Genomic DNA, 26976 nt, shown 5'->3' on the forward strand with positions numbered 1-26976 from the left:
TAGCAGATGGAATGATTATGACCCTGTGGTCTCATTGATGAACTATGTGATTACATAAATGAGTTCATATTTTGGATTATTTCAGTGTAATAGTCATTAGCCCCAAACTAGTCACCACTTTATTTATTTTATTAATTGCATAACTTTATTAAATAAAATTCAATTCCGATTGTTTTTAAAAAGGGCCTCTGGATCCTAAACTGAGTGAGTCAGGGAGACCCAAAGATAAACTGAGGGCTTTGGGGGACAAAAAGTCGCTAGTGGAAGTCAACAGGAAAGGACGGTCATAACTGATTTACATAGCAATCCTAGTGGGAAATGGGAATTTTATTGTGAAGACTCCATTACTACATAGTCCTGCCAAAATGGGAGGTGAAATTACTTAGCCAGCCTCAGGCTAGTGGGGCTTATGGGAGGAATAAGGTGGCTTTCAGTACTCCACGATTTAGATGCCTTCTGATGGGCAGTATTGTATCCATTGGACCTAGGTATGCCACTGTCCTCCTGGAGGGGCACCATCCTAACCCTCCATTTCTAAACTAGCCTCTAATTGGGGTTAGGATTTCCCTACCCAGTGTCATAGATGTCAGTGGGACATTGCCTTGATTCAGAAAAAAATATTTGGGCTAATGCAGCTTCCACAAATATGCTTCTTAGTAAAAACATCTTAAAACAGCCCTGCATACATGCCGAAGTAATAAAATGTGTACGAAATCATATAATAGATTTGTATGATTATTCACACAGCTGCCTAGTTGAAAAAAATGTTGGTGTCCTGACTAGTCGTTTTAAAAATGATGTTTCACACATTAAATACCAAAGTGATGAAAATATGAGACCTTTTTGATGCCAAAATAATCAGTATGACTTAACCACATACATATCTCCTTCATTGGCAGTATCCAGAAGGTTTTCTCAAATTCTTCGGAGGCAAACATCATTAAACCACCTTTGTCAGGTATTTTGTCTGCCTTTGTTACATGTATTTTTTTTAGTTCTTGTGATTTATTAATATTTCTGCTTGTAGTTAATATAAATATATGTATTTTATTTGTTCCCATTTCATGCTGATTTAAAAATACACGCAGAGCCAGAATACTCTGAGGCGGAGGGAGGGCAGGGCAGGATGGGACGGGACACTATGGGATTTCACAGAATTTCCTGTGAAAGTGCTGTAGTGGGGAATCTCCTCTCTTTGGTTGGTGCTACATTGCACAGATTAAACTGCAATGTCTGGCCTGGTCTCCAGGTGTTTGAGTATATTTCTGCAGTTCTGAACAAAGCTAAGGTAAAAGTAAAAATCTGTTCTACTTAAACTAATAGAGAAACAGCGGTAACAACTGCCCTTTGTGCCTAACTTTCTCTTCCTTTGCTCTTTTTCTACTCCATATTAAGGAAATACATACAGAAGGCTTTCCCCCTTGAATCAGATCATCTCATCCCATACTGATTTTAGGAAAGTACGTGCACAGTTTTAAAATGTATAGATAGGCTCCCTTTGGCTTTTAAGGATATCGAGGATCATGTCTCACTGCTAATCCCTCAAAAAATTAGCAGATTTGCAAGGACAGCAGTGGTTACCTATCCAAGCCCTTCCTCTCTGTTGAAATATAGAGCTGTCTGTGTCTACTGTCCTGTCATGCATACCTTTGCTATGCCCGGGTGTGATAGAGAATATTATTCTGTCCATCAGTGATGTTGAAGTAAAATTCAGCTCCCAGTCTGGTTCGGTTTAGAGTGCCTTTCCACTGCATAATTACTGTGCTATGATCCCATTTTAATTGCCTTGGTTCCATCTATGGAATCCTGGGATTTGCAGTTTACAGAGGGGGCATTTAAAATTTTCAGCCAGACAGCTCTAGTGCCTCACCAAACCACAAACTCTAGGATTCCATAGGACACATCCATGGCTGTTAAAGTGGAATCATGGTGCCATAATAGCGTAATGGATATAGACTAGAGTTTGGGATGGGTAGGGTGCCATCTTATCCTTTGCCTCATGCAGTAAAACTTCTTAAAGCTGGCAGTAATTATTGTTTCACAAGGTCCAGAACAGAGACTCATTGACACTTTTTTTTTGCTGCTGTACCCATGTACAACTTAAAAGTGTCTTGGTTTCATGCATAGGTTTCATGAGTTCAGGTGCAACTTAGCATGAAGTGATAAATTCAAAGTGGGAGATTTTTTTTCCATTTCAGAACCAACAATATGGATTAGCCTTTGGTGTGGCTGAAAGAATAAACCTCCTGGCATGCAAAGATGAAACTAGTAGAGCCAGCCCAAAATATTTTTTCTGCCTGAAGGGGAACAGCAGATGGCATCCCCCCCCCTACCCTGCCCCAAATGATAGTCATAGTATCTTGTACACAACCCCAATAAGGTTAGTTTCTAAACTAATGCAGAAGATGTCATAAACAGTTCTCTAGGGAAGTAAAAATACAGGAATAAAATCTAACCATTTGCTGCCTTTTTATGATATCCTATGAAAGCTAGTGTCTTCCCTGTCACTGGAACATTGAATCTGCTGTGGATTTGGCCTGCAGTGTGAAGGAGCTATCCAGGGTTTTGGACCTGTATGAGGGATAGGCATCAGCACTTAGAATAGCTCTTCTAAAGTTTAGACTAATACCCTATTGACATGGAAGCCATCAAATTATAATAATGGTAACCAGAATCTGTTATCTGAGTCATCCATTTCACTCTTCCTGATTCAAGAGGTGAAGATTAAAACTCTGAACTATTAGTGTGGATAAAGAAAAAAACATTAAAAAGCTGGGGAGCATTCAGTGGAATCCACAAAAGAAACAAGATGCTCAAAAGATGGTTGTTTATTGGTAGGAAAAACCCAATGTATTTCGGCATATGTGTACTCCTAAGGCTTTGTTCAGGCTGTACAGAATCATGAAACACCAACTTATAAATACATAATATCACCTTGTATAACATCATTACATTTGTACATTGCCTATAGCCTGTACATACCTACTTAAAATCAAACTGCAGAAATTTCTGAACCAGGAATTCTGAAACCATTCACTGGACAAATGAAAACATGTGAGTAAAAACTGAAGGTATGTTATATTTTGTAAATTCTCCTTCCAACATATTAAAAAAACTCTTCCATTATAAAATTATTCTTACATTTGTATAATACCTATAGACTGTAGGTAAGTAGAGCCACTAAGCAATTAGGCATGTAATGATGATGTTATGCAGTGTGATCTTATGTACTGTATTTATGAGCTATTGGTTTATAATGTTATATAGTGCACTGATGAAGGCCTTAACAAGACACATGACCAAAATATGCCAGACTTTTCTACCAATTGAAAACATCTTTATAGTGTCTTGAGATGTGTTTCTTGTTCCACATGTGGAAAAAGAAAAACACTTTTTTTCTTAAATAAAAAAACACAGTCGAGCAAGTACAGGGAGAGAACTGGCAGATTAAGCCCTCCAATCAGAATCTGTAACCAATGAGCTGAATTAAATTCAGAGATGCCTGTTGTGACCTGCGGCTTTTCCAAAATAGACCAAAGGGAAAATCAACTTAGCAGGCCTCAATAAGAAAGCGTATAAAGGGATAAAGTCTATTTTTAAGTTAATAAACCATAAACTAATGAATTGTTTGGACTGGATTATAGGCATCAAGAACTGTGATCCACAGTGCTGACATTACGTTCCAAATGTTGGAAGACTGGAGGAACGTGGACCTTAACAGCATCACCAAACAGACGCTATACACCATGGAAGACTCCAGAGAGGAGCACAGGAAACTTATAATGCAATGTAAGAATGTAAAGCTCTCACTTCTAAAAGAGGCAACTCTGGCCTCTCATGCTGTATTTTGGAAAATTTGCTTTGTGGACCACAGAATCCCCTTCCCAGCATAGTTCCTGGTCATGCTGTCTATAGACTGTTTGAATTGTAGTCCAAGCAACACTTATGGCAAATGCAGAGTTCCATGGCTAATTAATGTGATTGCTCTGACATTAATGTGGCTTTTTCTACATCCTAATCCACGGATTAAAATTGCAAAATTGCTCCTATTGGCATAATTTGTGGAGAAAGAACTGCTGTTTAACTCCTTCCCTTCTTGCTTTGCCCACTCAGAATTTCTTCCTACTCCCTTCATATTTGCAGAGAAAAAGATTGAAATGGAAGCATTCACAAGCAAGTGTATAATAATGTGATATCCTCCACACTCACTCCAATGCAAATTCTACTCAGGGAAAGGAAATGCATATAGCATTGCAACCTGAAATGCTTTTAGTGTTCCTATCTTTTCTGAAGGCATTATAAATATGCCACATTAATTCTAATAAAGCACTCCTCCTCTGTGTCCCACTGGTGGGTCTATAGAAGAGGAAACAGGAGATGGCCTTCTCACTGCTGCACCCTAATTGAAGAATGTCTGCTCTTTGGAAGTATGAGTTGTGCCAGTACTGGAGTCTTTCCGCCATGAAGTCAAAACCTTTACATAAATTTGGTTTTTAATTATTGTTGCTTTTAAGCTGTTTTTACCCTGTTGGCATATTTAATGTGTTTGCTTAAGATATTTTATTGTTTTAATCTGGAACTGTTTTAATTTGTTGTTTTATCGGTACACTGCACTTAAATCTCTCAAAGACAGGATATAAATATTTATAAATATACCCTATTATAAGTGTGTGTGTGTGTGTGTGTGTGTGTGTGTATAATTGTTGATATAATTATAAACAATTACATGGTGTAAAAAGATAAGCTGCAACTTATTTCTTTAGTGTAAAACATCCTCCACATCATTCCTTAGGCAGAGCTCATCACTGAGGTGATAGATGCGTCTTGTACTGCCTTAACAGCAAACGTTTTTGTTATGGGCCCACTACTATTGTGCTCTGAAAATGAGTTAAAATCACACTACTGACAGATTGATTCAATGAAGGAAGTCACAGCCCTGAGTTTGCAAGATCTGAGCAAGGCTGTTTTATGACCAGGGCTCTTGGAGGTCTCTCATTCATAGGGTCACCATAAATCAAAGCCAGTTTGAAGACAAATAACCAAGTAGCATCATAATGTGTAAGGGTGGGGTGCATATTTGGTTGTGTATCTTAATAAAATTATGCAGATCAGACAACGTCCATATTCAGACAAGAGGGTGGAAAGATTATTTATTGATTACAAACTACTGAGATTGTCAGATGTTGAATTGGGGAACATCCCATATTTGAGTTTGGGAAAGGTATTATGTTCTTTACAGCTGTACATTACAGGACTTGAGAAAACTTTAGATACTGAGCAGAAAATAGCTCCTAAAACTGTCCATATTAGTTTTAAGAAGGTGATATAAAATGTCATTAAGGCATTTTATATTCATCATCATATTATTATTGATAAAACGACTAACAATTTATATGCTGTTATGTTTTCTGTTAGTCCAACCCCTAATTTCAAAAAACGTGTTTGAGAAGTTACTTCCAACATCTCTTTTACTATTAGAAAACCAAAGCTTGGGGTATAATGTGATAAAGTAATGCCATTACTTATTGCCTTCTTTTAAGCAATATGGAACACTGTTGTTACTTTTAAATGCTTTAAAGACAATATGCAAATTTTGTTTTGATAGTGAGCAACATCTACTCATTATTGCAAAAATGTCATTTTTGTAAGGGTATGCATTTGTTGTCATTATTAGTGGTTAGAAGGAAAACAACAAGAAGACAGTGGTCAAAGGCAGCCGACTTTATCAAACAAAATATAATTTAAAATATTACATTTGGTAATAGCTGAAAAGTCAGCTTCCAGTTATAGTGGCCCTATGAATGAGAGACTTCCAAGGCATGCTGTTAGTAATAATGCTCCTCTGATCTTGCAAACTCAGGACTGTGGTTTTCTTGCTTGAATCAATCCACGTGAAATGTGGTCTTCCTCTTTTCATACTGCCTTCAACTTTACCAGATATTTCCTACTCCTACTTGGCGAAGGGCTAAATTTCTCTAACCAGCACAAATGATGGTTTGCCAGCATGTGACATATGCTAGTTTGCCATTTCCCATATTTTAATTACTGTGTTTTATTGTTAGGCTATAAAAATAAATATTAGCCATGTTAAAAATGTGGTCCAAAAGTGCTTACATTATAGCACTTAAACCAATTAGATTTTTTACAAAGTTTGCACTTCAGAAAAAAACAAAAAGGCAAATTGTGATTTAGTAGACACTAATAAAACAGAAAAGGAAGAAGCATCAGTCACATAGGAAACCCAACACATAAACTAAACCAAACCTGCACTTTTAATCTGGCTGGCCAGAATATTATCTCCCCTCTTTGCTTTACAAGATGTACAAAACATTTTTGTTACCATGTGTAATTGGATAATATTGTGGTTAGTTAGTGAATTTAAATTTTTTATAAAACAAATCCAACCATATATAAGCCCCATTTATAGTAGTACATACTCTTACTAAGTGTGTACAGAACTGCAGCCTTACAGATGCAATTCTGTACATACAGTATTTAGTTGGAAGTAACTTCCAGTTTATCCAGGGGAATTTACTGCCTTCGTAGGAATATTTAGGACTCCAGCCTTCATAATTTCTTATTATTGTACATTTTTTGTATTACTGTACTTCTTATTTGTTGGAGCTACCTTGAACATTTGCAAAAAGTGCCCAAAATGTTTTAAGCAAGTAATACAATAAATACTATTTATTTTAGTTGCCTGTTGAATATCTGAAAGACATTCCAGTTATAGAAATGATAACTAGAAACTGCTCTGAGGTAATTAAACCTGATGGTAAAGTACGTTTTTATAGGAAATAATTTGCCTTTTAGTTATTACAAATAAATGATTCTAGCAGCAATTATGGCATATACTTGTGCTGCTCTAAAGTATTTCCTGATGGGAAGAAACCATCAACAACTTTGGCACATTCTGGGATTAAATGGAATCTTTATGCATTTCTAAATCAATTTCATGCATGGCCTTTTTTGTCAAAAGGGTCAGAGTATAGCATTAGCGCTCAGAAGAGTGATCATAGTACAGGTTGGGTCTCCCTTATCTGAAATGCTTGGGAACAGAAGTGTTTTCAATTTCAGATTTTGTCGGATTTTGCAATACCTGTACTTACACACCATAATAAGATATCTTGGAGAGGGAACCCACATCTAAACACAAAATTTATTTATGTTTCATGTACATCTTATATACATGCCCTGAAGGTAATTTTATACAATACCTTTTAATTGTTTTATGCATGAAACAAAATCTGTGCACATGGAAACATCAGAAGGCAAAGGTATCGCTATCTGAGCCACCTGAGAAAAAAGTTTTGGTTTTTGAAGTATTTTGGATTTTGGAATTCCAAATAAGGGAGACTCGTCTAACCATGACTTAGTTACAAATAGGCACTGCTGAAAACTATAACCAAATTTTGGTGGTCTTTGAATTTTGTTAAGTATTTACAAGCCATTAGTATCAGTGAGGCTTACATAAAGGAAGCCAAAAATGAAGCACAGCAGATAGTTTTGGCTTCTCTAGTAATTAAAAACAGCATGTTTTTATATAGTTAAGCGGCATATGCAAAGTTATTAACTGGCTTGTGATTTTCTTAAAAGAAACTTTCAACAAGAGACAACAGTCAATAATTATTTAAATCAATGGTGCTTTATTTTGCCAGTATATCAGGAGTTTGATCATCTTCTGGAGGAGCAATCACCCATTGAGTCATATGTAGAGTGGCTGGATTCCATGGTGGACAGATGCGTTGTAAAGGTTAGTAAAAGTAGATCTAGGATGTTGTTGGTGTATTGGTTAATGTTAGAAAAACTCAAAGTGAGTCCTGCACTTAATTTCTATAAGCAGGGTCAGTCTTAGTTAATGCTTGAATGGAAGACTGCCAGTCAATACCATATGCTGTAGGCTACATATTTCAAAGGAACTGGAAAACCCACCTCTGAGTATATCTTGCCTAAGAATACATTTGTTTGAAGATAGTCTAGTTCTGTTACCTGAAGAGGACGAGTAGAATTAGCTCTATTTACTCATCATTTACTGGTAACATAATTTTATTGAGGAAAAGACAATTAATAAAATTCTACAAAAAATATTAAAATTAGGACCTATATTTTAGGAAATGGAGAAATCAGTTATGCACAGAAACTGCAGTTTCTTGAATAGCTGTAGAAACAGTTTGCAGTAAAAGAAGCCATTTGCTGCAAAGTATTCTTCAGTTGTTTAAAGTGTTTTGCGGTCCACTCCAAATTATCCAACCTATGTCTGAACTTGTATTTGTTTTCACCACTTGTTTTAATATTTATCTTTTCCTTGATTTTAGGACCTGAGAGATTAGATCTGAATGATTAGTTGGTAATAAATACAGGAAAGTGCAAATGTAACTTGCGATTTTGAATTGTTTTAGAGTGCAAGGTGAAAATTTAGCCTGTGCTTAAACAGAACTGACAACTGTGTGTGCACATGTATGCATGCATGTGCGAAGAACAACACTGAAGGATATAAGTGCAAACAGTGAAACTCTGAAGTATTACTAACATATTAACTAGAGTCTTAGTTTTATTTAATTTAAAAAAAATTAATAAAAATGATGTTAAGATAAAGTAACGAATTTAGGATTTTCACGTTACCTCCATTATTTCCTTTAGACTTATCACAGCAAAGAAAAGGAATACACCAAGTCCAGATCAAATAAAATAAATTGTATCCCTAATAGCTTTTCTTTGCAAGAGTCAGGCTGTTCTGTTTCCTTCTGTATGACTCAGAAGAGACTATAAGGAACTGGTGAACCAATGGCTGACTCAGTATGAGATTTTCATGAGATAAGCTCCTGATGTTCTTCCATGGGACTCAATCCAGCACAACAGAGTCATATTCAGATGTAGGGCTTGCACAAGGTTTGTTCGTTGTTGCTTTTTAAATTAGAACTCTCAGAATCCCTCAGTCGGCTCAGTTGGAGACTTCTGGGAGTGATACTGTTAAGACCTAAATCCAATTGCAAGTCCTAACTAGAGGTGACCCACTGACTCATTGGACTGTTGTGTAAATGTTGTGATTTGCCATTCAAACATTAATTCAATGAGACTGTTCTCATTTGGACTAGCAATTGGATTTAGGCATTTCCAAGTTTATCACAGTAAACTCTTGTTTCTTTCAGTGAGATTTCAGTGGATGATAGTGTTTCTCTCCTGTCCCAGTGGGAATATAATTAGTTTAATTAGTTAATTAGTTTTCTGTGGTATGTGCAACTTAAAAACAATTTGAAGACTGTCTGGAAAATAAGATTAAAATGACTTTGGGGGAAATGTGCTGGTCAGTCTGCACAGAAATGACATGCTGGAAGATCCTTGTTTAGGCAGTGGCTCTTGCAACAAGCTCCAGTTGTTCCATTGTTAATGTGGCCATGGTTGTTAAACAAGCTAATAATCTGCTTCATTCAAATTCTGAAGTTTATGACGTGGTGCCTTCTTCCCTTGAATGAATTCCTCTGGGCTTCAGCTTTCTTCTAGCCTTGCACGCTAGAATGCTGCTTCCAGTTTAGTCAGCCATAAATGGGGGAGTTGGCAAGGATTTCACAGGGAAATGGCTACTGCCTCTATCACTGCTCTCTGTGTTATAGAGTGCCTTGTACTGAATGCCAAAAAATGGTGTGTGGGAGTGTGCCATTTTAGGCTACAGTGTGAATAGATACGATGAAATAGTTAGATATCAAGAGCTGAATTTTAGCTATTGCACAAGTATAATTTGCACCAAATAGCTGGAATGTATACAAATACACAGACATAACGGATATCTAACATTCATCCTACCCAGAGCAGATATGTTGAAATGAATTTGACTTACAGTCAGCCCTCCATATGCATAGATTTTGCATCCAGATTCAACCACCCACAGTGTGAAAATATCCCCCCTCCAAAAAAATTTTTTTTCCAAAAAGCAAACCTTGGTTTTGCCATTTTATATAAGGGACATCATTTTACTACACTATTGTACGTAACAGGACTTGAACATCAATGGATTTTGGTATCTGTGGGGGATCTTGGAATCGGCAGATAACTATTAGATAACTATTAGACACAATTAATTTAAGTCCCACTGATTTCAATGGGCCTACTCTGGGTAAGAGTAATGTTGAATTTAGCCCATTGTTTTTTTACTCTTTCTTTCCAAACTCGAGAAGCATAGCCATTTCCCATTTCCACAATGTGATATGTACTTGTTTTGGCTTGCAATGAGATGAGCATGGGGATTGGTGTAATGATTGTTGATGTTAACAGAGGCACTGATTACTCACTAAGGCAGAAAAAGGAGGTATTACTCTTCTGTGCAGTTCCAGGAAGGCAGGAACATTGTGGAGTTCTCTTCCAACAAGAACTACAGGTCCCTGCAACATACAACCTTCTTCCCACTTCCAACCCAAAACAAGTAACACAGTTCAAGACCAGGAGGCAGACTTGTAGACACGCAACATCTTACTATAAATATACAATTCATATGCAGTTATAATTGGACTTAATTTTCTAACAAAGAAGACAATATACAATGAAGATGCATCTGCATCACATCTGTTCTTTTTCTTGACAGGTAGCTGCTAAGAGACAAGGCTCTTTGAAGAAAGTAGCTCAACAATTCCTCTTGATGTGGTCCTGTTTTGGCACAAGAGTTATTCGGGATATGACTCTGCACAGTGCCCCCAGCTTTGGTACTTTCATTTTATATCTTGTTATGGCAAGAACAACTTAGCTACATAAGAGAAACTGGTTTAATAGTAAATAGGCTTATTGCCTTGGTATATTAGATGTTCACACTACATAGCACTCACAGTTCTTGTAAAAATCTTGCATTCTTAAGCCTCATGAAGGTAATCAGAGGACGGTGAGTTGTACTGGAGAATTCTTATCTATGACTCTTTTTGCATTACACAGTTATAGCACCACAATTCTATTTTTACTGCTGTGGCTGCATCTTATTGAATCCTGGAATTTGTAGTCTGATGAGGCACTAGAGCTTGCTTTGGGTAAGAATTCTGAACTGAAAATCCAAGGATTCCATAAGATGGAACCACAGCAGTTAAAATAGAATCATAGTGCTATCAATGTGTAATGTGAACAGACTCATAAGTGTGCATGCAAATTTTGTATGTTGCAATAGGACTTTGCACGAGTAGTAAACCCTTCTATTTCAGGCTACATTCCCCGATTAAAGTCCAGTAGGCCTCCCTTCCTCTTTTATGGCAAGAGGACTGGCTAATGGGGCTTTTAGTCTGTTTTGTTGTATCTGTTTTTAATCTGTAATGTATAATTTGTATGTTGCACTGTTTTTATTATGTTGTTAACCGCCCTGATCTTTGGAAGGGCGGTATAAAAATAAAGCATTTATTATTATTATTATTATAGTATAGTGTCATAAATAATAGTTCTAGTACCTATTTATATATATATAATGAGAGAGAGAGAGAGAGAGAGAGAGAGAGGCATCTGTCGTGTTGCTCAGGTAGAGGTGGTACAGGAGGACTAGCCTTGCAAGGAAAAGTAACCTACTTTAGGTGGCAGCATGACAGGAGATTGGTGCACAAGATGTTTTATGGTGTTAGCAGCATTGCTAACCAGGTAGGGTCCATTTAGACGCTACCTCAGATAGCAAAATATGTTGGAAAGTACTGGATATGAGGGGTTAAATTTCAGTGGTTACCCATGTACTGTAATATTAATAACAGAGATTTAAAATACTTTTTGAATTGCAATGCCTGTGGAACTGGCTGATGGAGGAATTCTATCTGTTCTTGTCCAAAAAAGTAAATTTTTCAAGCCGTGGAATAAGCCAAGGATGTAAGAATCCTAAACACAATGACAAGAAAATAAGAAAGGATTTTTAGCTTTTAATTAATTGTGTATAGAATTTCCCTAGAAGTAACTTGACAGTTTAGCTATTTTTTGTGCCCCCACTATCATATCACTTTGCTCAATGGTAGGACTGCTTCTGGACTTTGACATTGTGTATTTTCCCTGCATATAAATGTAGGGAGGTAAAAGTAAAAAAACTTTGTTATACTTAACCTGATTTAAAACTAGTCATAGCAAAATACAATCCTAAAGCAGAAATCCATCTTCTGATGGAAACCAAATAACATCACCTCTTTTCATTTGCCTCAGATCTTTGTCAGCTGATATACAGCAGAAGGTTTCAGTGACCAACCAATTTAATCAGCCTGAAAAACATGGCCATTAACTCTTGCCTGAAATTTCCTGTATAGAAAAATTGCTGTAAAGGTCATTCTCATTAGGACAATTTTCTTGTGGACTGCAGCCCAGAGACCAAGACATAATGGGCCAGAAATTAATTCTAGCTATATAAATCCTGCTACAAAAACAAAACAATATCCTACTACCTCTAGTTTGACTCCAGTTAGGTCTCTTGGAATATAAATCTCCATGATTGCAGTGGGGCTTAATCCCTTAGGTCAGTCACAGAATCACAGTGTTTTAGGATCTAAAAAACCTTAGGACCATGGGACAGTAGGGGTTCTTTCAGCATTTAACTTATGATACAGTGAGCATTAGCAAGACTTCTTGGGGGATTATCACACACGTTTTTTAAACTGCAATTTCGTTCAGAGGGAAGTGGCATTGGTGATGCTGATTGCATGATGTCACTTCCCTCCCATAGCTGCCCCATCCCTGTCCCATCCCGGAATCATGCAAAAAAACTGGAAAAAAATACTGAAAGGCATGCTGGGTAAAACATAAGAGAGGGAGAGCAGGGTTAAGGGAGAGGACAAGAAGTGAGCACAATGGGGGCAGCAGCCCTGTTGCACAAAGGAAAAAAGTGCAGTGGTGGCTGCTCCTCAATCAGTATTTTGCCCTTTTATTTTTGCAGCGGGAAAGAAGCAAGAAAGAGGCTAGTGTGATAATCTCCATAGAGCCAATAGGATTGAAGAAAAACACAATTTTATTAATTGCTTTATTTATTTATTTTTTGCAATATTTTATCTTTAGGATCTTTTCACCTTATTCACCTGATGTTTGATGACTACGTATTGTACCTATTAGAATCCCTCCATTGTCAAGAGAGAGCTAATGAACTGATGCGGGCAATGAAAGGAGAAGGGGGAACAGGTAATATGCTTGCTTGTAGTTATTTTATAAATGGTCACTTACACCTGCATGCCCACTACTAGCTTGGGGAAAATGTAGCAGAAGGTGGCCATGCCTGAAACTATTGAGGTACTGGGTTCAGATTTTAAGAATACAGGAATTCCCCACTTAGCTGATGGATTAGGGACTGCAGCACTGTCAGAAACCAGAGTTGGTCGAAAAGCAGGACCCATGTAGAGAACACAAGGGAATTATGGTGGCTTGCCTGAAGTTGCTTGGTGTGGCTTGCAAAGGCTCTCAGTTGGCTTGTTGCATTCCCCCCCCCAGCATGCTATACAAGCAGCACATTCATGACAGAAAAGTGAATTCCTTATCTGATTAATGCAACTTGTCCTTAATAAGCAAGTACTATCAAAAAAGTGAGTGGTCAGATAATGGGGTATTGAAAGGCAGAGGCTTCCTGTTTTAAAGCTTAAATCCAGTTAACAGGGCCAGCTAGAGTATAGATAGACTCATTGAATCAAGGTAATGTCTGCAGATACTAATTTATCCATTTGCCATTTATTTGATGGGTCAACTCTAGTAGGGAGTACAAGTTAGATTTAAGTCCAAATAGCATGAACTATACCAAGAGACTAAGAAAGCTAATTTTTTGGATCAATAGCTATGGTAAGTTGGTTTTCTGACAGTTTTTGTTCAAAAAAGTAACAATTCCAAGCTTTGGGTTTACTTTTCAACCCAACTTTCCCACTAAAGAATTATCTATTTTGAAACAGATTTCCCCCCTATTGCCCTTTAGAGGCCTAATTTTATATGTATTAAACAAGGCAAGAACCAAATTAAACTTGGATATTATCAAGTTAAAATTATTGTAAATAATTTATATTGTAAAAAATTGTAAATAATATACTGAATGTACTTTGTATGTGTATCTTTACATGATGATATTAGTTTGCCATCTATACACTAGCTTAGGCCAAATGCAGGCCTACTAATATTAATACATGAATGGGCCAGCACATTTGCTTATTCGTTTATTTAAATATTTGGTCCTCAGTCTATATCTGATGTCAGGCTCAGTACCCTTCTGATGTGCTGGGCTTAAGCTCCATCAGACCTAAGTAACTGAACTGGCTGGCAGTAATGGTAACTGTAGTCTAGCACAGTGCGAAGGCATTTAGTTGTGGAAGGGTGAAGTTGGCAGTACTAAGCTGGGCATGAACCAAGGTTCTCCTGCAGCATAAGGCAACTTCATATATTGAAAGCTTACAGAGATATGCACTTTCTTTGTAGAACTTCTTCTGTATAAATCATAACCTAAGATTGGTGAGCAAATCTGTGCACATGAGCACTTGCAGGGAGCTATTATTATTTCATATACAGTATATGCAAAGGGATCTTGTAGCGTCTTTGAGACTAACGGAGCAAAAGAAGTTGTAGCATTATGCCACAACTTATTCCACTCAGTCTCAAAGGTGCTACAAGATCCCTTGGCATACTAATATTCCTAACACAGCTATGTCTCTGTATTTTACATCTATTTTGTGATGGCAGTGAGTAAAAATATTGGCAGAACCTTGCTCAGAACATACAGAATTCCAGTTAGACAGTTAGTTTTTTCTTCCATACTGTCATTGTCTATAAGGCAGGGAAGGAGTCCCCATGGTGCTGTCTCAGATTAATCTGTTAAACTGTGCACTGTCTGGGTACATGGTTGTTGTTTTTTAAAAAACTTTATTAAAATTATTATTATTATTATTATTATTATTATTATTATTATTATTATTATCTTATATCCTGCCTTTCTCCCAATATAAGGACTCAAAGCAGCGAACAACAAATATAAAACAATACAATTTAAAAAACAGTACAACAACATTAAAATATTTAAACATAAAATTTTTAAAAACAATTCAACGATTTTAAGAGTTTAAACAGTTATAAATTACAATGTAACATGTTAAAAATACAAACTTTAAAATTTATATTGCACAACATTTAAAACCCAGTCCTTATCATCTTAAAAGGCCTGACTGCGCAAAAACATCTTTACCTGGCACTGGAAGGACAAAAGGGATGGCGCCATCCTGGCCTCTCTAGGGAGAGAGTTCCAAAGCTTGGGAGCAGCCACTGAGAAGGCCCTCTCTCTTGTTCCCACCAAACATGCCTGAGAAGGTGGTGGGACAGAGAGAAAGGCCTCGCCAGATGATCTCAAGACTATAGCGGGCTCATACAGGGAGATAAGGTCCTTCAGATAACCTGGACCCAAGCCATATAGGGTTTTATAGGTCAAAACCAGCACTTTGAATTGTGCCTGGAAACGGACTAGTAGCCAATGGAACTGTCGCAACAAGGGAGTTGTATGCTCCCTAAAGCATACAAAATTATGATTACATTTTGTTGAATGAAAACAACAGAACAACTGAAACTACAAAAACACAAAAAATAAGTGAACAAGAAAAACAAGACAGAAATACTACAATATTGATTGTGAACATTGTATCAACAGGTAGTTTTCATATTTAAATTCATCAAGTAGAGAACTAGGGCAATAGATCATTCCAAAGGTTACTGTGAGTTACAGGATGATGATAAGTAATATTGTTGCTATTGGAATAGCTATTGGACAGGCACAACAAAGGTGTTTTTGAGTGCTTGAAAGTTAAAACCCAGTTGTCTACATACACACACACACATACACATACACACATGCATTCTATTTGATGTTGTGTAAGTTCATATTTCTCAGTGTATGTGGACATACAGACTGTGCTTACTGCGTGGTGAGGCACTTTGCACATGCTCAAAGGATGTATCATTCATTAATTCACAGATTTCTAGGGTGAGAGACCCTGAAACAAATTCATCTCTCCTTTTCTCTATGAAGAAAAAAGTTTAGTAATTTAGACATTGCTATTGAAATTGTGTGCCATGTTAAGGAAGGGAATGCAATAGAACAAGCTTGGGGAAGGGAATCCTATCATATTATTTTAGCATTTCCCTCCTTTTCTGTTTTTTTCAGTAGAAGTACGTGAAGAGATAACATTGGCAGAACCTGTTCCTCCAAGTCCCTTCCCAGTGCCTTTCTCTCCAGCTAAATCTGCCACCTCTGGGGATGTGCCACCTGCACCCTCACCTGTAAGCAATCAGTCCCCAGAGTATGTTGGCATTGCAGCTACAACAGGTTGGTAAAGTTAAGGGTGACTGGTTGTTTACACACTTCTTAAAGAATACTATCCGTCTAAAACTGGACGGGATTGCTTTCTGCACAGAAAACCTATTTTCTGATCAGAAGAATGCAAAAAAATTAAAATAAAATAAAGCCCTATGTTTTACATGCTTTTCTCTGCAGAATAACTCCTCCTCAACATTGCAAAATTTTCAAATAGCAGGAGAAAACTGCAAAATTCTCACTAGCCTATTAATCTGGATTTTGGAAAACCTGTTTTCCAACCTGAAAATGAATCAATACAAATATTTTTTTCTACCCCTGCATACCTTAGTTACTTAGTTGTACAATGTGGCTGGAGGGGTTTTCTTTTCTTTTGTTTTTTCATTTCAAAATAATGCACAGAAAGAGCAATGAAATGCAGCAGCAGGAAACATGCCATATTGTCAGACACACTTGTTAGAATGCCTGACGTTCTGTATAGTTTTGGTCTCTTTCAATTTGTTGTTCTTTCAACTGTTTTGTCCATTTTCTGTTTCAGTTTGTGATTTTTAAAAAAATTGCACAAAATCTGTACATGTTTTCATGTGCACATGTCTCTCTACCTGCATATCTGTACACAGCTGAATCTGGTTTGGACCTTTTTGCAAGCAATTTCCATAATATAATGCATTTTGTGGTTATTTTCTCTAATAGTCATACTTGTATGCACCTTTTCTTCCAATATACCATATATATTCAGGTAAAAGTCGACCTCATGTATAAATCGAGGGCAATTTTGGGGGCCAAAATCATGGATTTTGATATGACCGATGCATAAGTCAAGAGTCAAACACTGGGACATGTTACAAAAGATCTAAAGAGGGAAACAAAGCACCACTTGTCTCCCTCCTTCTCCCTCTCTGGACCTCTCTCAATGGTCACAGTCTCGGCATGGAAAATGGGGAAACAAACCTCTGCATACACATTTCCAAGGATCATGGCTTGCACAATGGGTACAAACCCATCTACTCTCTCTCTTTCCTTTACCCCCAGGATTTCCAAGGCCTATGGCTTGCAAAACAAGATACAAGCCTCGGCATACTCTCTCTCCCCCTTGCCTCACCAGTTGTTTGTTAGCTCTGGCTATGAAAGAAGACTAAGGGATAAGACACACACACACAGAAAGAGAGAGAGAGAGTGCACGGGGACTCAGAGAGGCAAACTCTCCCTCTTTCTTTCTCTTCCTTGCCTCAGCAACTGTTTGTTAGCTCTGGCTGTGAGGGAAGGCTGAGGGATAACACACAGACACAAAGACACCGACACAGACATATATAGAGGAGAGAGCATGCTGTTTAAAGATCTCTGGCTATGAAGGAAGGATGGGCATGTCTTTTAGGAACTTTTTAAGCAGTATTACCATATTGCCCCATATATAGGTTAACTCACAATTTTGGTGTCCATTTTGGGGCATAAATTTCTTGACTTATAGCCAAGTATATACGGTACAAATTTTTGTGCCCCTTTTCTGCAGGAGAATTATAAAATTCAGAAAAGTGCATGTACCAGAACATAATTTCAGTTCCTATGCTGGTTCAGGAAGTGTAAATTATGTAAAATTGCAGTTAACATGTAATCTGAATACAGTGGAGCCTTGGCCTTACATGAGGATCCGTTCCGAAACCACCACCCCCGCATAAGGCAAATACCACGTAAGCTCGAGCCCCATCCATTAGGTTGGAGCTCATGCTTGCGGTGGCACGGCGCATGCACACCATTCAATGGATTGCAGCACAATACATTTCTTTCCCACCTGCCCTTGAGCCAAATAATTTGAAGAGCCATTGTTAAGACAGTATTAAGTGAAATGGACCAATGATCTGCCTCAGCTCAACCAGACTTCATGTGTTGCAAGAATATATCAGAAGTATTCTGAACACTTGAGAGAATTATGAGCTAAATCCAATTGTTAGTGCCAACTAGAGTAGACCTACTAAACCAATGGAAAGCTTGTAAGTCAACACATATGTTTAACTGATTGAATGGATCAGCTCTAGTTGGAACTAACAATTTTGCACTATATTATGGGATCCCAGAATGGTGTAATATTATCATTATTAATATTATTCTAGGTAAATTTTAAACTTGCAGTACCTCTGTATAACACTGAGATGCAACAGATTCAACTCCTGCTTACTGTTCCCTTGTTTTAACTTTTCTTCAAACACTGCCTCTTGTCAGCAATATTTAACTATATACATTAACTCTTGAGCTTTCCAAATTACAATGTCTATAGATCTTAGTAGTAAAAAAACAAAAAAGTAGTTAAATAATTGAGTTTTACATAACAGCACACTCTATAGAAGTGCGCTATCTATGAATTGCTCTGCAATAAAACATCTGGCAAGACCTAGCCACATTTTTCTTTAAATCCTTTTTGTTAAAACACTGTGTTCTCAAAAGTGAAAATTAGCCCTTAATTCTTTTTTTAAATCACAAAGGTTCTATTAATGATTACACCAATACTGTAACAATAGCGATGGCTATATGGTTGTCTTTCTCCATGCTGTCTAAAGGGACCTGATTACTTATTTGCTAGCATGGTTGTGCTTTGAAGCATCAGGGCTCATTTACAGGAGCCATAAAACTTTACCAATGGATAACTGATAATTTTGCTGCCTGCTTATAGGTTGCATCCTTGTTAGTAGATAGGAAGCATGATAGATGTACATTACAAGGCGAGCTGTAAAAGCACACTTGCAGAAAGTGCTGCTAGAATTGATGAGATTCATCCCCAAATAAAAATGGTTAGGAAACATGTACTGACAAATCACTGTTTAATTTCATGATTCCCAGTGTGCTGATGAATAGAAAGATTATCACCGTTAATAAACAGATTTCTATTTTGAACACATCTTCCATTATATATCTTGTCTATCAGTTTTATTTGTTTGCTAGTCACACTTACACCTGTTGTTTTTCTATCAGTGAGCTCATGGTGCCATAAATGGCTCTCCTCCTCAAAACAACCCTGTGAGATAAGTTGGGCTGAGACAGTCATTCAGTGAGTTTCACTGCTTAAAGAAGACTTAGATCTTAGATCTCCCAAGCACTAGCCAAACTCTCTTGACGATGGCATTGCAGTGGTAGTTCATTATTTTTTTAAAAAATACCAGTGATCTGACAGTTTAACCAGTAGCTTCAGGCTGATGCAGATTTGAAAAGTTCAGCCGCAGTGTACCTAGTGTAAGTGTCAGGGACTGCACCCAAACTCTGGAACTCTGTAGAAGTCTATGTAGCTCCTTCATTGCTTTTTGCCAGTAAGCAAAGATGTTATAAGCCTGCCACACTCATTTTGATTTCCTGAGACTGACCCCTGCTTTTAATTGAGTTGACTGCCATTTTTATCAGCAGCCCTTTCACACTATCCAAGTATAATGTTACGATTCCACATTAATGGCATGATTTCATCCTATGGTATCCTGGGATTTGCAGTTTAGGGATGGGTATTTAGAATTCACAGCCAAAGAGCTCTAGCACCTCACCAAACCCCAAAATTCCATAGGATGGAACCATGGCAGATAAAGTTTGTTTGTTTGTTTGTTTGTTCAATCATAGAACTATAACTGTTCGGTGTGAAGGGCTTCCTAATTCAGGAACTGCATTTACTAGCTTATCAGTGTATTTTGATAGTCATTATATTGTATTTTATTGGAATTGCCATTGTAAGCCGCATTAGGCAGCTAAATTCAGAAACGCAAGGTAGAAACTCCTCACCATCCCTGTCTATTAATTAATGACAACAAGTCTATGAACTTTTAAGAGCAGATCCTTTGGAAGAGGCACTACTGTTAGACAGAATGTAGTGGCTGCTTTAAGCAGCAGATGCTGGGGGACAGAGGACGCCAAAGCCCTGGCTGTTCCTGGCCAAATCTGCTGATTTAGGTGTGAGGAAGGAAGCTATTTCTTTGCCTACTGATGTTATAAATAACTTTTATCTACAAGTCTGTTTGGCTTTTGTAAGTGGGATGGGAGCTGAATGGGCATCAATTTGTCCTTAAACTCAGGCAGAAAAGTGTCTGGGGCCAGGTTTACTTGACAGTCAGGAATGGAGGTGGCATTCCTGCACCACCGCCAAAACATGTGCAGGCAGGCTGCCTCCAGGGATGTAGCCGGGGGGGGATCTGGGGGTCCGGACCCCCCCCTTCCATTAGAAAAATGAATGATGTGTGCTGCTGCACCGCCGCACTCAAGCCCCATTATAATGGTGGCACTTAGTCTGGACCCCCCCCCCTTCCTAAAATCCTAGCTACGTCCCTGCTGCCTCTCTGCATTTTAGTGAAGGTGGAGATTCACAAAACATTTCAAAGCTAACAGGATCTTTCCATTGTACACAGGGGCCATGCAGTCTTACACATGGTCTCTCACATACACTGTAACCACAGCTGCTGGGTCACCTGCTGAAAACGCTCAACAACTTCCTTGTATGAGAAATCCTCATGTACCTCCTTCATCTGTTGCACACAGGATACCGGTTTATCCCCACAGAGAAGAACATGGGTAGGTCACTCACTATCTTGCTCATTTACTGCATTCATTATTGTTGCCATTGTTACAGATACTGTATCTTTTATTATTGCTGACTAACAAAAACAGAGGTGCCTGACATCCAAGATTGGTTTCCTGGTATAATAGGTACAAATGTGGATTGTCTAGAAGCATAGAATTCCCTGAGCTTAAAAAGCAAAACAAAATATTAGAATTGCCAAATGTAGAATATTTTGCCAAATAGCTGATAGTAGCCAATAAGGCATATGGACATAGCATAATTTAATGTATGGACTGTACGTTTTGCAAAACTCTTGTTTCACAGAGTTTTGAAAAATTCAGAAATTTTGTATTGTGAAAGATTAAATTATAAGTCTGTAGAAAGGGATTTGTCTTCTGTCTGTCTGTATTTGCACAGGTCTTAGAGACTATAAGTGCTTTCCAAATAAAATATTGGAACAGATCTTTGAACAGGGGAATTCTGTGGGGCATGTACAAGGTACATTAGAAGTTGCCATCTCAGCAAAATGTACAGATCAGTCCAATGCAATCCTATGCAGTCCACTGTTATGAACTGGGCTTAATGCACAGGACTATAGCATTATATGTCATTTTGAGTACCAAAATAGAAGAGATGGATCTGACCAAAGAGCACAATCCCCCAACACAGAAACATAAGAGGCTGCCTTATACTGATTCAGACCATTGGTCCATGTAGTCTAGTATTGTCAACTTTGGTCCTGAGCAGACAGGCCAGGAAAGCATGGGCTTGGCCTGTGCTTTCCTGGCCCTGGTGTTAAGCTGGGTCAATCCCCATGCTGGCGTGGGGGCAGGCAGGTATTTACAAGCCCATCCCCATGCCGGCCTGGGGACCCACTACCAGCATGTGATCCTTACTTTCCCCATCAATCTCTACTAAAGAGCGGATCCCTGTCATATTGCCTGACACAAAAACGGGGTGCCTGGCCATGTGGGTGCACCCAGGAACCCACTTTCTGTGGCAGGTGCAGGAATAGGGCTCTGCTCGCTAGTGGAAATGCATGGGGAAGGTAAGGAGCATGTGGGGCATCGAAACAGTTGGGTTTTGCCAAGTGAGGGTCAGATTAACCCTTGTTAAGGGCTGTTTACCCCAGGATCTTGTGTTATCAAAACAGGATGACATGAGTCACGTGAAATACAGGCCTTTTGGCCTGTGCAGAAAGACCCTCTGACTAACCATTGTTCTCTAGGGTTTCAGGCAAGATTCTTTCCTAGCCCTACCTGGAGATGCTACATCCAGGCGCTATCCAGGTCCTGACCATGCTTAGCTTCCTAAATCAGATTATATTGGATGGATTCAATGCAATAGGATGGTACACCACAAAGTTTTCCAGGCTTTATAATAGAAATCATGGAGTCATGTTCCATGCATTTTACACCAAAGGCCTATCACGTTTAGTATCCTTTCCCTAAATATTGCCCTTATGGAACCAGTGATAGGCACATGGGACTTTCCTGGTAGGTGGAATATGGATGGTCCGCTGATAGCTGCCATTTGGGTGTCTTAAAGAAACACAAATGTCATTGGAAAGGCCTGATGAGTTTTATTCCAGATTATAGTCATGTCATGGAGAGGTTCACTTGACAGCTGCAAGAAGGTTGAGGGGAAAGAGGGCAAAAGAGATGCTTCAAAATATAGGTAGGCATCTTCAGTGAGTCCAGGGGCCAATTTTGCTCCCCTGGTACTTACTGAAGGTAGCATTCCCAACAATCACAATTTGGCAGCAAACAGTATGTGTGAAAACTCTTATTTATCTTGAGCATGTTTCTTGCCTTACATCTGCATAGAATCCCTGGGGGACCTTGGAGGGCCACACCTGTGATGCAACCTTTGAAAACAATCATATGTTGTTTGCCCCAAATACCCCCAGACTGTGCCACATTTTAAGCCCAGGGGAGGCCTTTTTCAATGGTTCTACAGGCTGCACTTTTACCACTGTTAATTTAAATGAGATGTGGGGGCAAACCCCTATAAGCCATTTAAATCATCGAAAACAGTTTTTTTTAATGTGGTTTCCTGGTTTACCCTTGAATTTCAGCAGCAAATCACTATTTAAAACAAGCAAAATCCTGGCTGTAAATGGCACTTTTCTGGATTGCTGGCCAAATTTGGCAGTGTGTTTTTCTGGGACACAGAAACAGCTTTTGGAGGCAGTATGTGTGATATAACATGTACACTCCTCAGTAGAAGAAATCCAATGCATGCATCTTAGCCAAATGGTCAGTGAATAATTGTGTGTTTTTTTGGTTTGGTTTCGTATGACTGCTAAATATCTTCTATATTTTTTTAGATATACGGGGAGCTATAACTATAGTAGCTATGGAAACCAGCACCCACACCCAATACAAAGCCAGTACCCATCTTTACCACATGACAGCACTATTTCTGCACCACTTCATTACTCAGCTTATCACAGAAGCTCTTCACAGGTCAGTTCTTTTTCTTGCATGTTGATCCTGTAGCTCAGGAGATTAAATAAAACTTTCTCCTTTCAGTATTACACATATATGTGAACCATGTCTAGCTGTGAACAGTTAATAATACTCTAAGACTGAATCAGGCAAGTTTTAGTTTGAGATTGAATCAGAAAACAGCTTTACAGGATTGATGACAAGAAAATTTGCCTATTTACAAAGCAAAGGAAGGCAGCACAGTTGTGTACCTTGGACTCTGAGTAGTCCCTATGAAGACTACTTTAAAAAATGAATAGAATGTGGCAATGATATTTCTCACACTGAACACAGATTACTATCATATCTTATCTAAGTATGATAAGTATATAAGTATGATATGGAAAACAAAACAATGGCCTACAGATTAGAAATGTTCAATATGTAATCCTATCCCCAAAATGGAGACAAAAAATGTTGCTGTAAACACAGGAACATTGCATCAATTTCCCATGCAAGCAAAGTTCTACAGCAAAGACTTCTACCATATATGGAGTGAGAAATGCCAGATGGGCAAAATGAGTTCAGGAAAGGAAGAGGCACTACAGATCACATTGCAAGCATACATTGGATGATGGAGTGCACCAAAGAATTCAAAAAGAAAATCATCTTGTGCTTTATAGACTACAGCAAAGTCTTTGATTGTAGAGATCATGAAAACCCATGGATTGCTCTGAAAGAAATGGGTGTGCTACAACATTTGACTGTCCTGGTGTGTAAACAGTACTTAGGATAAGAGGCTATTGTTAGAATACAGAGAATCAGGGTGGTTTCCAATTGGAAAGGGCTGTATTCTATCACCCTATTGTTTCATCTTGTATACCAAAAATATCATGCACAAAGTAGGATTAAATCTAGAGGAAGGAGGTGTGAAAACTGGAAGGGGCATCAATAATTTAATATATGCTGGTGACATTATACTACTAGCAGAACATACCAAAGACCTGGACCAATTACTGAAGAAAGTCAAGTAGGAAAGTGCTATGGCAAGTTTGTTGCTGAACATTAAGAAAACAAAAATAATGATCACTGATGATTTACAATAACTTTAAGGTAGACAATGAAGAAATTTAAATAGTTAATAGTTATAGTTAAAGTTTAAATTTTTTCCTTACCTGAGCTCAGTCACTGCAGTAAAGAAATCCAAAGAAGACTTGGAAGGGCAGCTATGAAGGAACTAAACAAGATCCTAAAGTGAGAAGATATCTCACTGAAACCAAAGTTAGAATTGCCCATGCCATTGTATTTCCCATCACTAAGTATGGTTGTAAGAGCTTGATGGTTAAGAAAGCTGACAGGAAGAAAATTAACTCATTTAAAATGTCATGCTGGAGAAGAGTTCTATGGATACCGTGGACTGAAAAAAAGACCAGTAAAAGGGTCTAAGAGCACATCAAGGCCAAACTCTCCCTAGAAGCCAAAATTACTAAACTGAGGCTGCCATAGTTCAGCCATATCATGGAAAAGCATGACTCACTAGAAAAGACATTAATGCTTAATAAGGTAGCAGTCAGTAGGAAAAGATGAAGACTGTATTCTAGATGGATAGACTCAATGAAGGAAGTCACAGCTCTGAATTTCCAAGGCCTAAGCAGTGCTGTTGAGATTAGGGTGTCCTGAATATATCTCATTCATTGGGTTGCCATAAGTTGAGGTTGACTTGAAGGCAGTTATCAACAACAATAACAGCCAATCACCTCAATGCAAGACTGGTGCTAGCAATAATTTTTTTACTCTATTTCTTGTCTTCTGTAAATGCCCTGAGCGAATTTTCCACAACCCAGTGTTTTAACTGCAACTTCCACCATCCCCAGGCAACATGATAATAAGGAATGGTGGGTACCAGGCTGGAGAAAGCTGCTCTTTTTTTTAGGTCCTGCTGATCTCTGTGATCAGATGTAACCCTGCCACACACACTAGAATTGCCACCTTTTTGCTTGTGGGCTTTTAGTAGCAACCTTACAGACAGAAATTTAACTGGTAAAAATATCTTGGTTCCAGTGTAAGTAGTGAGAAAAGCTTAACCTGTTACATTTTTGTTGTGTCTGCCTGCCCATTCTTTCTTGTCAAGAAGAAGGTAGCAATCCTCTAGCACCTGATTTTTTTTGGGGGGGGTGTGTTCTGGTGGCACTGAAGGTAAAAACCACTTATACATTTGCTTATAGGGATAAGATGGGGGGGAGACTAATGTGCCAACACCCAGGTAAACCTGTTGATCATACTGATCAGCATAACCCCAACATCACACTGAAGCCATCAGACTAATTTCCTGTGATTTTAATAGATCTGGGTTGTAGCCCTGTTTAGAGTTTTGAGAGGTACTTAAAATAATTTTTAGTGGTCCCAAATTATATTAAATGAGTAAAAGAGAAACATTAGAAATAAAGAATAAATATTTATATATGTCTAGTAGTAGCTTTAAAATCTTTACTGAATAAATTTTACTTTTAGAGGAGTTTCCAGAATAGCTCATTCGCACTTTCTTCCCCTAAAAACAGAACAAACATGTTAACAGCTCAATGAAAGTGAGAATTTTATGAGTATATTTTCAAGTACGTTAGAGAGGCCTATAGTGCAGCAAGTGCAAATAAAACCAGCATAAAGTTAGAGCTGCATTCATAAGGAAAATATTTTGCTGTTTGAACAGAGACACCTTTCACCTCTTTGCATAATCAGCCAACAAGCTGAAGAACAAGAAGAAAGAGATTATTCTTCTGCAGACTCTCAGGGAACTCAAACTTCATTGGGTGGAGGAGATACTTAAAATAGTATTTTCTAAAATAATAACAGAAAAAAAACCAGAGCTAATTTTAATTTTGGTGTGTATGGGGTGGGAGAAAGGGCCTTAACAATAATCAGCTTAAAGTCACCTCAACTTAAAGGAGTTAGTGTTTCTTGTCAAGTTTCAATGGCGTGGTGGTAGTGGCAAGTGAGTTGACCCAGAAAATGGTAATTTCCTGTCAAGGGCTCTCCAACAAATGTCGCCTTTATATCTGGCAAAGATCACTAGGCCCCACTGTTTTGAAATCAGCGTGCTTAAGCACTCTTCATTAAACCGGATGCAAAGTGTGAAAGGTGATTCAGGCAGCTTGGGCAGGCATCCGCGCAGATGGCGAAGCTTTGGACACTCCAACAAGGCTGAATAGATGCTTCATTGGTTGAATTAATAGTCAGGCAGGGGCCAAGGCGGACTTTAAAAATATTGTCTCTCAATGGTCTCTTCACTGGAAGGAAAAAGAAGTCACTGACTCATTTGCAATTAGCTGACCTACCATTACAAATCTTTCCATGCTGGGGATTCAGCCATCACAGATTTTATTGTAAAAATACTAGATATTTGGGGGTCTGTATTATTTTGGAGCAATTATTCTTTTTTATATTCATGACACATTCATAAACACAGCTGCATCTAGGGGTATTTGGCCACACAGAGAAGCAACACACTGTATCCCTGTCCCTCTTGTTTTTGCAGTCATTTATTAGGCCTTCTTTTCTGGTCAGGCATGCTTGCATTGGAATCTTAATGAAAAGTGGAAAGGCAGACTGGCACTCTGCTGCTGTGCTTTAGGAAGTCTGTTTGCCAATTGGCACTACCCATGAGAAGAAAGAAAGAGGGCCCATGACTAGCCTATATCTTCATAGGTTTGGTAGCTGGGCCAGCTCCACCTTTAAGCAATGTGAGGAAATCCCTTCAGGTGACAAAA

General features: G+C 38.2%; 1 protein-coding gene across 9 annotated transcripts in view; it reads left to right on the plus strand.

Moving 5' to 3' along the window:
* RFX4 (regulatory factor X4) overlaps positions 1-26976 on the plus strand; it is a 105331-nt gene that overhangs the window by 74362 nt on the left and 3993 nt on the right. For 5 of the 9 annotated variants that reach the window (XM_042470784.1, XM_042470793.1, XM_042470786.1 and 2 more), the window contains 8 exons: positions 900-958; positions 3645-3789; positions 7659-7753; positions 10577-10694; positions 12988-13107; positions 16109-16270; positions 20632-20794; positions 23113-23251. In XM_042470784.1, coding sequence (XP_042326718.1) covers positions 900-958; positions 3645-3789; positions 7659-7753; positions 10577-10694; positions 12988-13107; positions 16109-16270; positions 20632-20794; positions 23113-23251 — 1001 coding nt within the window. The remainder of the gene's footprint in view (positions 1-899; positions 959-3644; positions 3790-7658; positions 7754-10576; positions 10695-12987; positions 13108-16108; positions 16271-20631; positions 20795-23112; positions 23252-26976) is intronic. The other 4 variants (XM_042470787.1, XM_042470785.1, XM_042470791.1 and 1 more) reach the window with 4 other exon arrangements.

The sequence above is a fragment of the Sceloporus undulatus genome, chromosome 5 (assembly GCF_019175285.1).
Source record: "Sceloporus undulatus isolate JIND9_A2432 ecotype Alabama chromosome 5, SceUnd_v1.1, whole genome shotgun sequence".
NCBI classification, from domain to species: Eukaryota; Metazoa; Chordata; class Lepidosauria; order Squamata; family Phrynosomatidae; genus Sceloporus; species Sceloporus undulatus.